Source organism: Oryzias latipes, chromosome 21, assembly GCF_053564925.1.
Source record: "Oryzias latipes strain Hd-rR chromosome 21, Olatipes_Hd-rR_3.1".
Taxonomy (NCBI): Eukaryota; Metazoa; Chordata; class Actinopteri; order Beloniformes; family Adrianichthyidae; genus Oryzias; species Oryzias latipes.
The window spans coordinates 25,894,320-25,907,528 of NC_136257.1; the positions used below are offsets into that span (position 1 = coordinate 25,894,320).

At 42.2% G+C, this 13,209-nt stretch overlaps 1 protein-coding gene across 1 annotated transcript in view; it reads left to right on the plus strand.

Annotated features, from left to right (window-relative positions):
• LOC101167004 (ATP-binding cassette sub-family C member 4) overlaps nucleotides 1-13,209 on the plus strand; it is a 48,184-nt gene that overhangs the window by 15,533 nt on the left and 19,442 nt on the right. The window contains exon 20 of the mRNA XM_023951044.2: nucleotides 6,207-6,286. Within this exon, the coding sequence (XP_023806812.1) occupies nucleotides 6,207-6,286 (80 nt within the window). The remainder of the gene's footprint in view (nucleotides 1-6,206; nucleotides 6,287-13,209) is intronic.

Below are 13,209 nucleotides of genomic sequence, written 5' to 3' on the forward strand. Positions count from 1 at the left end.
ATCGCTGTCCTCCGAGTTAAAGGTTACCATTTCAAGCGCCACTGCACAAAAGTCTTGTTTGTTATTCTGTGAATGTGGTTTATAACAATAGACTTCAGCTGCGGTGCTTTATGATTGATGGAGAAGCATTGTGGCTCTTCTGTAGCTGCTGCTGAATGCTTCCATCCTCTTCCAATCTGTGTTATCTTTGGCGCCGCTTGATTTCCAAGTTTTCATGATGAAAGCCTTTCCACATTGCAACTGATAAATTTGCAAAATGGATTGAAAAACATGCCAGTTGCCTTTTCCCTTTTCCTTCCTGTGAATTTGTGTAGCTTTAAATATTCATGTTGCTCAATTTGAGTAATATGTATGTTCTTATTACAGCTGTTCACCCAAATGTGATCCAGTTAGAGCAGCACAGACAGCGGTGAATGTGTCGAGCTAATGTTGATCCCTGTAATTTAGTGTCATTGAGTGGGCTAATCCCTTCAGAGACTGCGGGCCAGGGCTTCAGCTCATAAGCACAGTCGAGGAGTGGAGTTTGAGTCGACACGCACACACACACACACATCTTTCCCCGTTTCACATCAGCATAGTGGGCCATCTCACAGCTGAATGTCACTCAGCTGCTGTTGATGCAGGGTACATTAGATCCTCTGTAGTCAGCGCTGTGAGCTCCTAATTGTGTCTACACAGGCAATGTTTTTAATGTCTGTATTTCAGGCCTGGAATGCAGGAGGGTTAGGAGTGAAGTGAAGGAAGTACTGCAGAGAGGACGATGATATCGAGGTGTGTAAATTGAATGTGGAGATGGAGCCGTGTGTGTGTGTGCAGTATTGCTGATAGGGCTCCCCTTCGCTCGGCATTTCCACTATTTAATTGTATGAAAGGGAAGGAGAGGAGATTGCAGGAGCCTGGCGATGCGAGCGAAGAGAATGGATTTAGAATGTATTAGTATTGGCAGCAAGGCGCCGGCGGTGGGAGGCTGCCCCAGGCCTCTGGGCCCTTCATGGAAGTGCAGGTGAGCTGTGCCACCTCCAGCCTTGGCAGCCCCCTCCCTGGTATTACTTTATTATCACACTTGCCTCACTGAAAGGCCCTTCCTACTGCACTGGGGCCCACACATGGAGCGGCTCTGAATCGTCCCCTTATCTTGATGTTTACAGGGAGCAGCGATTTGCCACACGCCCTGCTCCAGCCGGACCCCACTGTTCCACTTCTTAAAGTCTGATTGGGGGTCCCGCTCACCCAATATTTCCACCTAAGAGGCCACCTTATTGGGAGGGCTTGATATTTTCTGAGCCTGAAAAGTGGTGCAAATCACCCCTGGAGTCTAAAAGCATGAGAAATTGTTTGATACTAATGCTGCTGATATCCTGAAACGTCCATACCTCACTGCACACAATAGGTGATATTGTTGACAACCACCCAGAGTGATTGAAGCCATTGTCCCATGCCGATCTTACCTCATAGGCATTTCCATGCAGTGAATGTCTTTGTGTAACTGCATCACTGTAATGTATCCCCTCTTTAGTCTGTAGTCAGAAGGAGAAAGGTCCTTACTTCATCCCCAATGAAACTCTGGGTTAACTGAGCTGCCTGTCAAACAGCTGATAGCTGATTGATATTCCCCGTTTCTACAGCCTCTAACCATGGAGTGATGTAACCCAGAGAAACCCATCCTTTTCTTATTGGCTTTGTTTGTCAGATGTGCATGGATTTAGGTCATCTATGGCTTAGACAGTAAAATTATATAAAATACTATTGAATATTTTCCAAGCACCATTTGACAACACCCCCCCCCCCCCAGCTCCAGTTCCTGAACTAAAGATGCAATATTCTACAGTGTTGTAGTGGCAGCTCTACCCCCTTGCTTGAACCCTCCCCTCGGGATGTCTGTATGCTAAAGGGGCACTCACACTGGGAATAAGATTAGTCTGCCTCAAAGTGTACAACATGCTTACGCCACTTGACTTTGAATCAGTGCTGATTTGGAGCATTGCTGGCTTGTTGTGGGGAATAATGCTTCGGCTGGGTTTATGCAATGGCTGTTATGAGGAGCCCGGCCTCGTCTGTATGCATGTTTTTAGGCAGGAACGGCGTTTTGGATAAAGCTGTAAGCTGCTTACGGCCGTGGAGAGAGGTGATTACAGGGCCCACCTCCGTAGGACTGGCAAGAAGCTGGGAGGCAACTTCTAGGTCAGCCACGGCTCTTTCATGCTTTTGCAGTGCTACACCACCGCTATGTGCTTCCAAGCCATCCATCTGTTGTTCCAGAGCTTGTTCTTTGACCATAAACAAAACTACTTGCATGTTTGGCAACTTCCAATCAATATTTCAGCAATACTTCAAAATAAATGCACAATTTTACTAGTTTGTTTTCCTCAGGATTAAAAACTAAGCCACCCTTCAAACTGACAAAACCATCATTTATGTAACAGTAACTAAAATTAAATAGTAAAATGGTACGTTTTAATCTTTCTTCAGAAAACATGCATAAATAAATCTTTTTCTATGGATTCATCATGTACAGTTACATTTTAATAAGCCTTGTGTCTGAACTCTTAAAGACCCACTCTGATGAAAATTGCATTTTTGGTGTTTTCCTGTTGATGGAGAACATATAGAAAGAAAATTAAGTTTAAAAACTGAAATTCCAAGTTTTTCTTGAATAAATTTGTTGTGGATCAGGAGCAGACAAAAAACGCCATTTGAAAAAGATCGCAAAGTGATGCAGTGGTTAGCCTCACAGCAAGAAGGCCCCCGGTTCAAGTCCCGACTGGGGGACCTGAGACAGAACACCAATGGGGGAGCTTTCTGTGTGGAGTTTGCATGTTCTCCTGATGCATGCATGGGTTTTCTCCAGAGACTCCAGCTTCTTTCCACAGTCCAGTGTACAGTCTTCCTTTTTCTTGTCTGAGCTGGCATCTGGCTCCAAACTGAACGGCTGGATGGCTCCAATATTTTTGTTGCACCAGTAATGTTAATTTGGGGGTCTGAAGAGCTGTAAGCTAGCTGGAGAGCGACTAAATAGACAGCTTTCAGCAACGGGTTTGGCAAGGAAGGTAACTTTGCATCAACAGTTCCCTATACCCCTAGTTCAATATTCAGAGGTAAATTTCTAATGAACTACGGCTGCTCTGCAGAAACTATGTCCTAGAAAATGAGATGGTTTTAAATTACAATACAATTACAATTTCATGACATATCAAAAGATTATCTGAGTGGGCCTTTGAACTTCAAGGCTAGATCCCCTGGATGAATATGAATCATCATTGACATAAAAAATATAATTTAAATGAAAAATGTTTTATGTGAGAATGTCCAGCTTTCATTATATTTTTGTTCTAATCATTTATGCTTTAGTTCACTATAAAGTGCTGCAAATTTTCTATCTTTTGCATTTCATCTGTTAGTGTTTGGGCTTTCAGGCACTTACAGGTTATCAAACAGGTGCCCCTTCATTTCAGTCATGAATACTTTGGTCTCAGTGAAAGCTGTGACTGCAAAACCTTCGGGTCCATTTGGGGCCAAATAATGAGAGATGGTGTCTATGAAGACTCTCATTCATCCAGGTTGGTTCCATTGTAGTAGTTTTAGGGGATGTCATCTGGACTTGGTTTTTAAAAACCAAGTCCAGATGACATCCCCTAAAACAGGGGTCGGGAACCTATGGCTCGCGAGCCATATATGGCTCTTTTGATGGTCACATGTGGCTCGCAGACAAATCTTTACTTATACTTTTTTTTTCATTAGACCAGTCCTTCTCGGGCGTGATGCCAGAGGCGCGCAGTAGTAGCAGTGCTTAGAGAGAGAAATCTGCGCCAGCATTATCAGTTTACTATTATCTATTATTTCACAGAGTTTGTAGCAGCCGGAAACCTGTGAATTGCCGTGCCCAAAACTGCGCTCCCGTCTCTGAGAAAGAGCGCGCAGATGCGGGGACGGGATGTGTGAGGGAGAAAGCAGAGGGTGGGGCTGAGGTGTTGTGGGGACAGGCAGCAGGTGAATCGCGCAGGGATTGTAAAAACGTAAAACCCCGCTGCCCGTCACCCACTGCAGCGTGTGAGTGTGTGTTTGGCTCCGCGTCTGCATGTGATCAGTCTGTCTCACATCTACAGAACATTCAGACCTACGATCACGTTAAAAGTCTCAACGCCTGCATGAAGCAGAAACTCACCACGTATCAACCAGACTAGACAATCAGCAAAATCACCACAAGAAATACTCATCATTTATTAGCAACAGCATAACAATGTTATTAAAAAGAATCCACAGACTTCTTGTACTTTAAAAATGTTGAAATTAAATCAAATGCACACATTCATTTGTATATTTAGTTTTAAACAAATTGTCGCGGACTGAGTTGGATGGCTGTTGGGTCGCGTTAAAAGTTCTGGAGTTCATTGAACGCGTCAAGCAGAGATCTGATTGGCTCTCAGTTCTGTCGCTCAGCCTGTTGTTAGGTAGTTTGGACCAATGGGGTTCAGCTATGGGCCGAATAAGGGAAATGGGAGGGGCGGAGCGGTAGGAGCGAATATAAAGTTGGGAGAAGCGCTCTCTTCTCGGCGGGAGAGATTCAGGAGTTGCTGAATTAATTGAACGGTGTTTGTTGCGGTCTGCAGTAATCGGAATAAAGAACTTTAAAAGAGGTTAAGTCTCCGTGCCTCAGTGTGGGGAAGGGACACTACATTATTGTATGGCTCTTTCGAAATTACATTTCAAAATATGTGGCATTTATGGCTCTCTTGGCCAAAAAGGTTCCCGACCCCTGCCCTAAAACTACTACAATGAGAGATGGTGTATATAGCGCTTTATTACCGTCTGCGAAGGCCCAAAGAACTAGTCACATCCCATTCATCCATGCACACACACATTCATACACTGGTGGGGTTCACCTGCCAAACACTGGCACCAACCTGTTACCACCAGCGGCATGTGGGGTTCAATGTCTTGCCCAAGGACATTTTGACACATTGCCGTGCAGGGTAGGAACTGAGCCTGGGATCTTCCACCAGAGAGTGACCATTCTACCTCTACACCACAGCCAGCCACCCCAAATAACCAACCCTCCACCTCTGTACTTAACATTAATCATAGTTTTTCTTTTTTTTTTAAACATGACAAGGCACAAACCATGTGTTCTTTATCACTCTTTTCTTTAGTTAATGTCACTTTAATGTGTGAGTGCTGTTTCCTGTACCCAGCAGAGCTGTTGAATCTGCTGTCATGCCTCAATATCACTGTTTTAAAAGTGTGCATGGAGTGTGATTGTGCATCATAAACAAGAGATAAATAAGTATTTTGTATCTATCTTCATTAATTTACACTAACGTTTTATGTCATCCATAATTTATAAAATAAATATCAAATAAATGTTGTGTTTGTCCATGTTCTCTTATTGTTGCTATTAAGTAAATGTAGTTTTTTTAATACATAAAAGTTGATTCATTTGTGAAAACCAATGATGAAATTGTCTGACTTTTAATATTTTTTAAATTAAAAGTATTAACCCATATGAAAAAAAATCAGTTGTGCCATTGTTATACCATTGTTTCAAATACAAAGGCATTTGTCCAAGGAGGGAGCATGTGACGGGACATTAACTGTAAAAATACGATTTTAAAAATATTTTTTAAGCGTCTGCTTAGCTGTTGAACAGGACAAGTAGAAAAAAATCATTCATCGACATTGTGTCAGAGATAAACAGTAGATCAAATTTTAGATGTGACGCATTGCTTTGCTCCACGTTGTTTTTTGTCTTTGAGTGTTGCAGCTTTTTTCAGGGTCAGAGATTATAAAAGCTCCTCTTTCTTGCTTCTGCTTTAGAAGAACTCCCTTGAGGATCATCTGTGACTGAACCTGCAAAGAACAGTGTGACAGCAGCTGGCCTGTAGCCTTAAGTGTGGTGGGGCAGAATAAGAGATCAGGGTTACTACATGAATGGCAGCGTAGGGCCACCTGCAGACTATAACAATGAACACTTGAGCGGTTTGGAGGTGACTCAGAGAAACTCTGTATGCAGCTTTGTTTGTGGACAAAAGATTTTCTTATTTATCAAGTTTGACACAGATGGAGTCTTATTTTCATTGTTTTAACTGATCAAGACATGTTTTTTTTATTATTGTCAAGGCTATGTTGAATTACTGAGGACTTTCTTCTGTAACCACTTCTAAACAATTATATTTTTCACTTTAATTTCTTTCCTGTGTTTTGTTTCTAAGGAAGAATCCTCAACAGGTTTTCTAAGGACATTGGTTACCTGGACTCTCTGCTTCCATGGACGTTTGTGGACTTCACCCAGGTGAGTCTCACCTCGGCAGGTTTGGTGGCTGGCGCTGCAGCATAGGGAGGCCATTTCATGCCTGGCTAAACCTGCTTTGTGGTCCGGGTCCCCTAATCTGGAAACAATTACTGTAGGATTACCCGCCAGCGCGGCCCAGTGCCTGCACAGATTTAATAAAAGTGTTCACATAGACTGAGGGCGTGGCTCTCCCAGTGTGACACAACAAAAGTCTTCGGAGAACATGTATGGAGACTAAAAGTATTTGGGAGGGAGAAGGGCACTGAAGAAGAATCAAAGCCACACGATGGTGGAAAACAGTCAGAAGGACGCAACAAGGGCGATGTGTTGTAAAGCAGAGAGAAAAAGCAGCTGGAGCAGCATGTGGATGTGTTTGATGGGGCAAGTCCTGGAGAGGGGGATGGGAATGGGGCAGTTTGAACAGAACCAGAGGAGGACTTTCCCCTCTGTTTCGCTGCCGCAGTAGCCCAGGGCCACCCTAGTGCAGAGCCCGGTTGGGTTACCAAATGCCACCCTGCCACTGTCACAGCCATATCCCACGAAAGCCTGCAGAGATGAGCCACCTAGCGCCACAATGAGGGGAATGTTTGCTAGACAATTTGAGGTAGAGGAGCAGGCGTGGCTCCTTGGTTTGGGCTAAAGAATAGAACAAAGGCAAGCTGAAAATGAATCCTCCCTCCACAATGCCTGAGTGATGTTTGTGGCAGATACCCATCTCACCGTAGACAAAAGCCATCTTAAATGCTGAAAGCACAAAGGATCATACTCACAAAAGCTTTTTGTTTGCAATAGTTTCCCTACACATCAAAAAATATAACTTTCTTGAGTTGTCAGGTCCAACAGAACACACTAAACATAAATTGTATCCTGCTCCTCATCCACTTGTTTGGATGTCACACAAAAGTTTAACATCTTTGCTTTGAATCTTTTAAATGACGAGTTTCTGGTTAAAAACCATGATGGGATATATAAAGTGTGCTTTGGGTCAGATTGTCTTTTGCTGCAGTTGAGGGTGGGAGCTGATTGTGGTGGTGGACAAAGGTGGCCTCCGTGGACAAAGCGGTTTTGTTTGCGGCGCTCTTGTTTCTTGTTTGCAGGTGTCTTTCATTGAGCAGTCTTTAATGCTTCCAGGAAGGAAGATTTGAACTCTTTTTATTGTAGTATTAGTAACTCAGAAAAGCTGTTGATCTCCACCATTGTTGCTCATTCGCAGAGGGACGTTTCTCCATAATCATTGTTTAAATGGTTGTCAGGGGGGAATAAAGTGAAAGTTCATAAACAAAGCCCTAACTGGTTTATCTCTCACTATGGTGAGAGGGTGCCTCTGTGCAGGGATTTGTGCCTGAGCCTCCCCTTTTATGGCAGAGTAAGCACTTCACAACTCTTCAGCACTGCCCCCATACCCGCCAAATGAAGGGATTCCCTCAAGCTGATGGAACCTGGTCACACCCCATAGCCCTTTTGTTTCACAGGTCTCATTTAGTAGTAATTTAGCGTATTGGGGGTAAAAGAAAGACTCTTTTCTGTCCTCTCTTTATGGTCAGGAGACAAAAGGCATAAATGTCGATTAAAAACACCTCAGGCCATAGGGGCTGTCAGCTTTTGTGTGGACTTGACCTTTAAATCCTGGGTTGCCTCGATTTTTTGTAGAGAGGGCAGAGGATATGGGAAAGATAATATGAGGTGAGACCAAGGGTCTTTTGGTCGAAGACTCTCGACCAATTCATACCACTAAGTGTGGGGTCCTGTGTTGCTTTATTATCTGTTTTTATTTGGTCTTGTTTTAAAAAAATATATATATATAAAGGTTTGGGAATATTGTAGTTTAAATGTCAATTCTTTGTGGAATATTTCATAAATCCCCTCAGATGTTAGCCTACAGTTCAAGAACGTACAGCAAAAAAAAAAAAAATAGCAATGAATAGCAATGATCATGAATGCAAATATTGAAAAAAAAAAAAACTAATAATCGATTTGATGTGTTTTACTCCATAGCTCTTTGGTCATATGAGTAGTGCTGATATAACAAAGAAGGCTATAGGATTTCATAAAGTCTCTGGTTCTATCATGGATAGCAATTTGATGGAAGCAAATATAGGAAACAAACTTGTGAAGAAGAGCTAAATATCCAAAAATGATATAAATCTAATAATTTAAGAGGAACTGAATCTAATAAATGAACAAGTTAGAAATGTTAAAACACAAACTCAAAGGTACAAAATCAGAATCCTGAAGTGTGATGTAACACAATGGTGAAAACAAAAATAATGGTGGACAACTGAAAAACTTGCTGTTAAACGTCTGAGGATTAGGTAACGGAAATAAATTAACCGAGCTGATTGATAATTGAAACCTGCTGTGAATTTAGAGATGAGGGAAAATGGAAAGGAAAATGGAACATACCTAAACAAAACCTGAACAACCTAAAGGAAAAAAAAGCAGCAATCCTCATCAGGTCTACATTAGTTCATCACAAAATTTTGAGAATTTCCTCGCTTTGGGCTGCACAAAGGTACAATAACACACCCTGTTTGTGCATTTTTAAAACAATCCTGTTCATTTTCTGCGCAACATTAAGTTTGAAGAGGCTCAGAAAGGTTGCATGCCCCCCCAAATTAACCATTGGTCTGTCTAATCCCCATAAAAGGAATCGGAAATGACTGAAAAATATCTTAAGCGTGGTTTGGTGAACTTGAGTAGCTACTCAGCAGTACCACACATGGTCATTTGATGGCGAGCCTCGGCCAGCAAAAGCTGTGTGTATGTGTGGTCTCCCATGATGCTGCGGTCCAGCACCTCAGCCACTCTGACTCAGACAAGGAGGCCAAGCTCTAGGCTCTTTGAGCCTGGGAAATTACATAACAAAGTCCCAATCTAATCTAGAATCTTGCATCATGTCACAAAGAGAATGACTTTGGAGCGCTGCGACTTTTGTATGGCTGTTTATTGTGTATTTGAAAATGTTTTTGTTGTTTTGGGGAGAATAAAGCTGTACGAATGAATTTGCTGGACGCGAGTGATTTATGGTAGAGAGGGACAGGGGAGGGAGACGGCATTTCAAAGCCTTTCTCTTATTTCTAAAATGGGGTTGGAAATCAACAGCTTGACTGAGCCCAAATAAGTGACTTCTTTTACCTTTTCACAGCACACAAAGGGCTAATCCTAGAACTACTTGAGCCACCAATGTAGACAGCGACTGAGACCACCACAGTATGTGTCAGACCCTCCTCAATTCACACAAAACACATTGACTACGGCTTTATGAAGTGAAAATGTCCCAGAAAAGGAAAATGTGAAGGTGTCCACAGTCATTTCTCCCAAAGAAAGGCCACCGCATCTGGGCATTTAATGCTAAAATAAAGCCCAAACACAGACTAGAATGGACTGGGTCACTTCCATTGTTCCTGGGCCCAAGTGGAACAGGCCTGTTTTGTTTCAGTACCACTGACCCCTGCGACTTATTGTGAAACTCTGTCACAAAAAGTCCTGGGTTAAAGAAAGAGAAAAAAAAAAAGTCCAACGATGACAGAGGAATTCTTTTGAGGAATTTTCTTTACAGTGCTTTTCCCTCATTTCCTGTTTTGTTTGCACTTTTTTTTATTTTTACCACTGGCAAATATTGCACACTGTCAGTAAATAAAGGGAGGATGAAAAAGGGGTTGTAAAAAAAAAGCATAATGATTTCTTGTGTCCGGAGGGATGTTTAATTAAAGGGAAGTGTTTATTTTCTGCTGTGGAACAACAGTCGCTATCGTTGCTGAGCACAAATATAGCAATTAACTTCAATTTTCTTCATTTATTTAGACATCAAAGGGCTGATAGGATCATTGAAAAAATAAAGCAATTAGGGTCAGAAGAGATCTGAATGGCCTTTGGACACGGCAGCGCGCCCAGTTCGCCTGAATAACTGAATCACATGCGTGCGGTAGCTTTCTTTACTTGCTAAAGAGCTATTAGCTGTAATTCTTTATTTAAACTGTTTGTATACAAAACCTTTCATCCCTTTATCCACTTTTATGTACAGCGGGATGTGGCTTTGGGAGTTTTCTGTTCCTGTGTGGTTTCATAGGAGATATGGATGTGGTTTGAGGGGCTAAGGTTTATGCTTGTAGGATGACTTATCAGTCATCTGTGTGCAGTGTGGGTGGGGGCCACGGTGTCTCCGATTCTGACACGATAAGCGCCAAACCACGCAAACGGATCACATCAAACAGTGTCCTGGCGACAGCGGGCCCCAGGGAGCAGGAGGAGGCAAGACCTCTATCTAACGGTTCCTGTTGCTCCGCTGTCCTCTCACGTGACCTCGCCATCAGATAAGCCAGCCGGGCTCAAACCGTCATGGCCGCTGGTGAAATGGGCCCAATTAGAATTCAGATGCACCAACCAGCAGCTGTGAATGAGCAGTGTCAACATGTCACCAATTATCATCTGGGGAGAGAAAGAAGAAAAGTTTACGCGATAAGACATTTGTTCAGTCAATCTTTGATCCCCTGAAGGGAAGGCTGGATAACATGCAGGAAGGGTCTGTGTGCCATCAGCTCACTTTGCAGTCTGCTAGCCTTACGTCAAGGCTAAGATTGAAACTTATGTACTATGAAATTCTCAGGATCTGTTGTGCTTAGTAGCTTTGACTCACTGTCTGATTGTGTGGACTCCATCACAGCAATGCTTAGACTCGTAATTCCCCTCTTATCTGAACTACAAATGGATTCCAGTGGCTTTTCATCATAAAAACGCAGCAAAAGTGATCAAGCTTAAATATGTGCTTAAATGGCAGATACAATCTGTAATTAACATGCTAAATTAAATGTTTGTCTCTTTAGGTTACTCTGAAACCAGTGAAGGTGGCAGTTTGATCCTCATCTGCACTTTTTGTCATTCATGTCTCTAATTTCAGGCTCTGAGGTTTTCAGTCAAGAAAACATTGAAGAGTGAAGAAGCTTAGATGTCCGATTTTCTAATGATGCAACTTCACTTTTCTATCTTTTCACTAAATACATTGTATATATATATATTTTAATATCCTATATATAAATATATATAAAAAAAACATTTTCAATGGAAATGCTTCTTACTCTTTCTTATACTGTCAGGTACTTACAAGGCAGAACACAGAACTGGACTCAGATGCAGAGCTTAAGGTTTTAATTTCTTGATACAAGAGAGGAGCTTGCTTTGGCAGGTGATAGCACATGACAAACAGGCACAGGACAAAGGGAAACACAGGCTATAAATACATGAGGAGGGGAAGCACAGGTGGGAATGATCAGGGATGATGAGGCAGACTCAGGTGTGGGGAGCAGACACAGCAGGAAGGGGAAGGTCTGGAACGAGAGGTAGGTAAGACTTTCAAAACAAAACAGGAAACCCCACACGAGACAACAGGAAGCTTGACAAGATATGACAGGAACTGCAGGTATAGGACCCAAAATGTAGGAGATCAGGTTTGGTGGCAAAAACTAAAAACATTTAAGAAATAAACTGAAACATAATAAAAAACCTCAGAGAACCAAAAGCATGACAAAGGAGAGCAGAACAGATTACCGGAAAACCAGACACGTTTAGACGGAGTGTAATCATGATTAACTTGGAACTGGTGTGACTGACAAAGGGGCAACTCAGACCAAACAGAATAAAAACCAAACTAAACGACATACATACAAGCATAAAGTAAATTTAAACCAAACACCACTCTGGGAATGTGTTGTTATTTGACAAAGAATTGTGTTTTTACACCAGCCCCCCATATGTTTCTTATTTTGTCATTTAATTAGAAACAGTGAAATTCTGTTAACCCTTCAACACCTGAGCTGTCACCGGCGACAGCTAAATAACACAATCTTTGACTTACCGTAAATCTTCGACAATTTACGTGATCAGCGTGAATCCGCAGATTCTGACGCAAATATTTCTGAAGCCCTCTTTAGTTTAACACATTAAAAACCAAAAGTGGGGTAACGGTGTTAAACCGCTTTTAACCACATCAGAATCAGCTGATTTGCATTGATGACATCAGCACTTCACTGCAGTGCAGTGTTGCATATCAGCACAAGGCTGCTTTTCTCTACTTCAGAATCCGATGAAATTATGATAATTCTGTTATCAGTTTAAGAGCTGCAGCAGTCGAAACACTGGTGCAAAAGGGTTCAAGTTAGTGTTTAAAAAGTGTAAATCAGAGCTATTGTGTAATTCGGACAAATTTCTTTCCTAATCTTAAGGCCCGTACACACCGGGACAAATTTTGCCCGCGATATTTGCCGACGTTTAACGCCTCGTGACTAAACAAAGGGCACCAATGTGAGTGTGCACACCGACGCGAAAAAACGCCTCGCGTCAAAGCGTCACTTTTTAAAAAATGCCTCGGGTTTGTTTTTTTGGTTTAACGCGCCGAGTCAAAAACTATACGACCAATGAGAATGGCACTTTTGCACACGTGTCTGGAACTTCTGAAGTTACAGTAAAACACAACTTGGGGGCGCTCAAACACAAAACTGCTTTTCTGAGCACACATACCAGCGAAGAAGATAGACGCCAAGTAGCGTCTACACTGCCGCAAAGAAATAATGACGGACATTCTAAAATATCTCAGAAAACGCTCATGATACATTTTCAGCTCTTGTACCAGTCGATAAAACTCCCCATGTTCTTCTCTTCTCGTAACTATGGGATGTACCCAAAATCAGCGTCTTTTCTGGCGTCTCTCATCATTCAACAGAACAATAATTTCTTCATCGCTGGAACTGGAGCTACTGGTGCTGGAAATATTCATGTTTTCTTTGTTTGACTCTGACAAGAGCGTAGATACTTGCTCTCTTCTTTTTTTTTTTTATTAAACTTGTCCTGTTCAACAGCTGGGCAGGCAGATGAGAGCTGACGGCCTCTTGTGTTGGACATATTTTACTTTAACTGTAGGGGTTATTAAT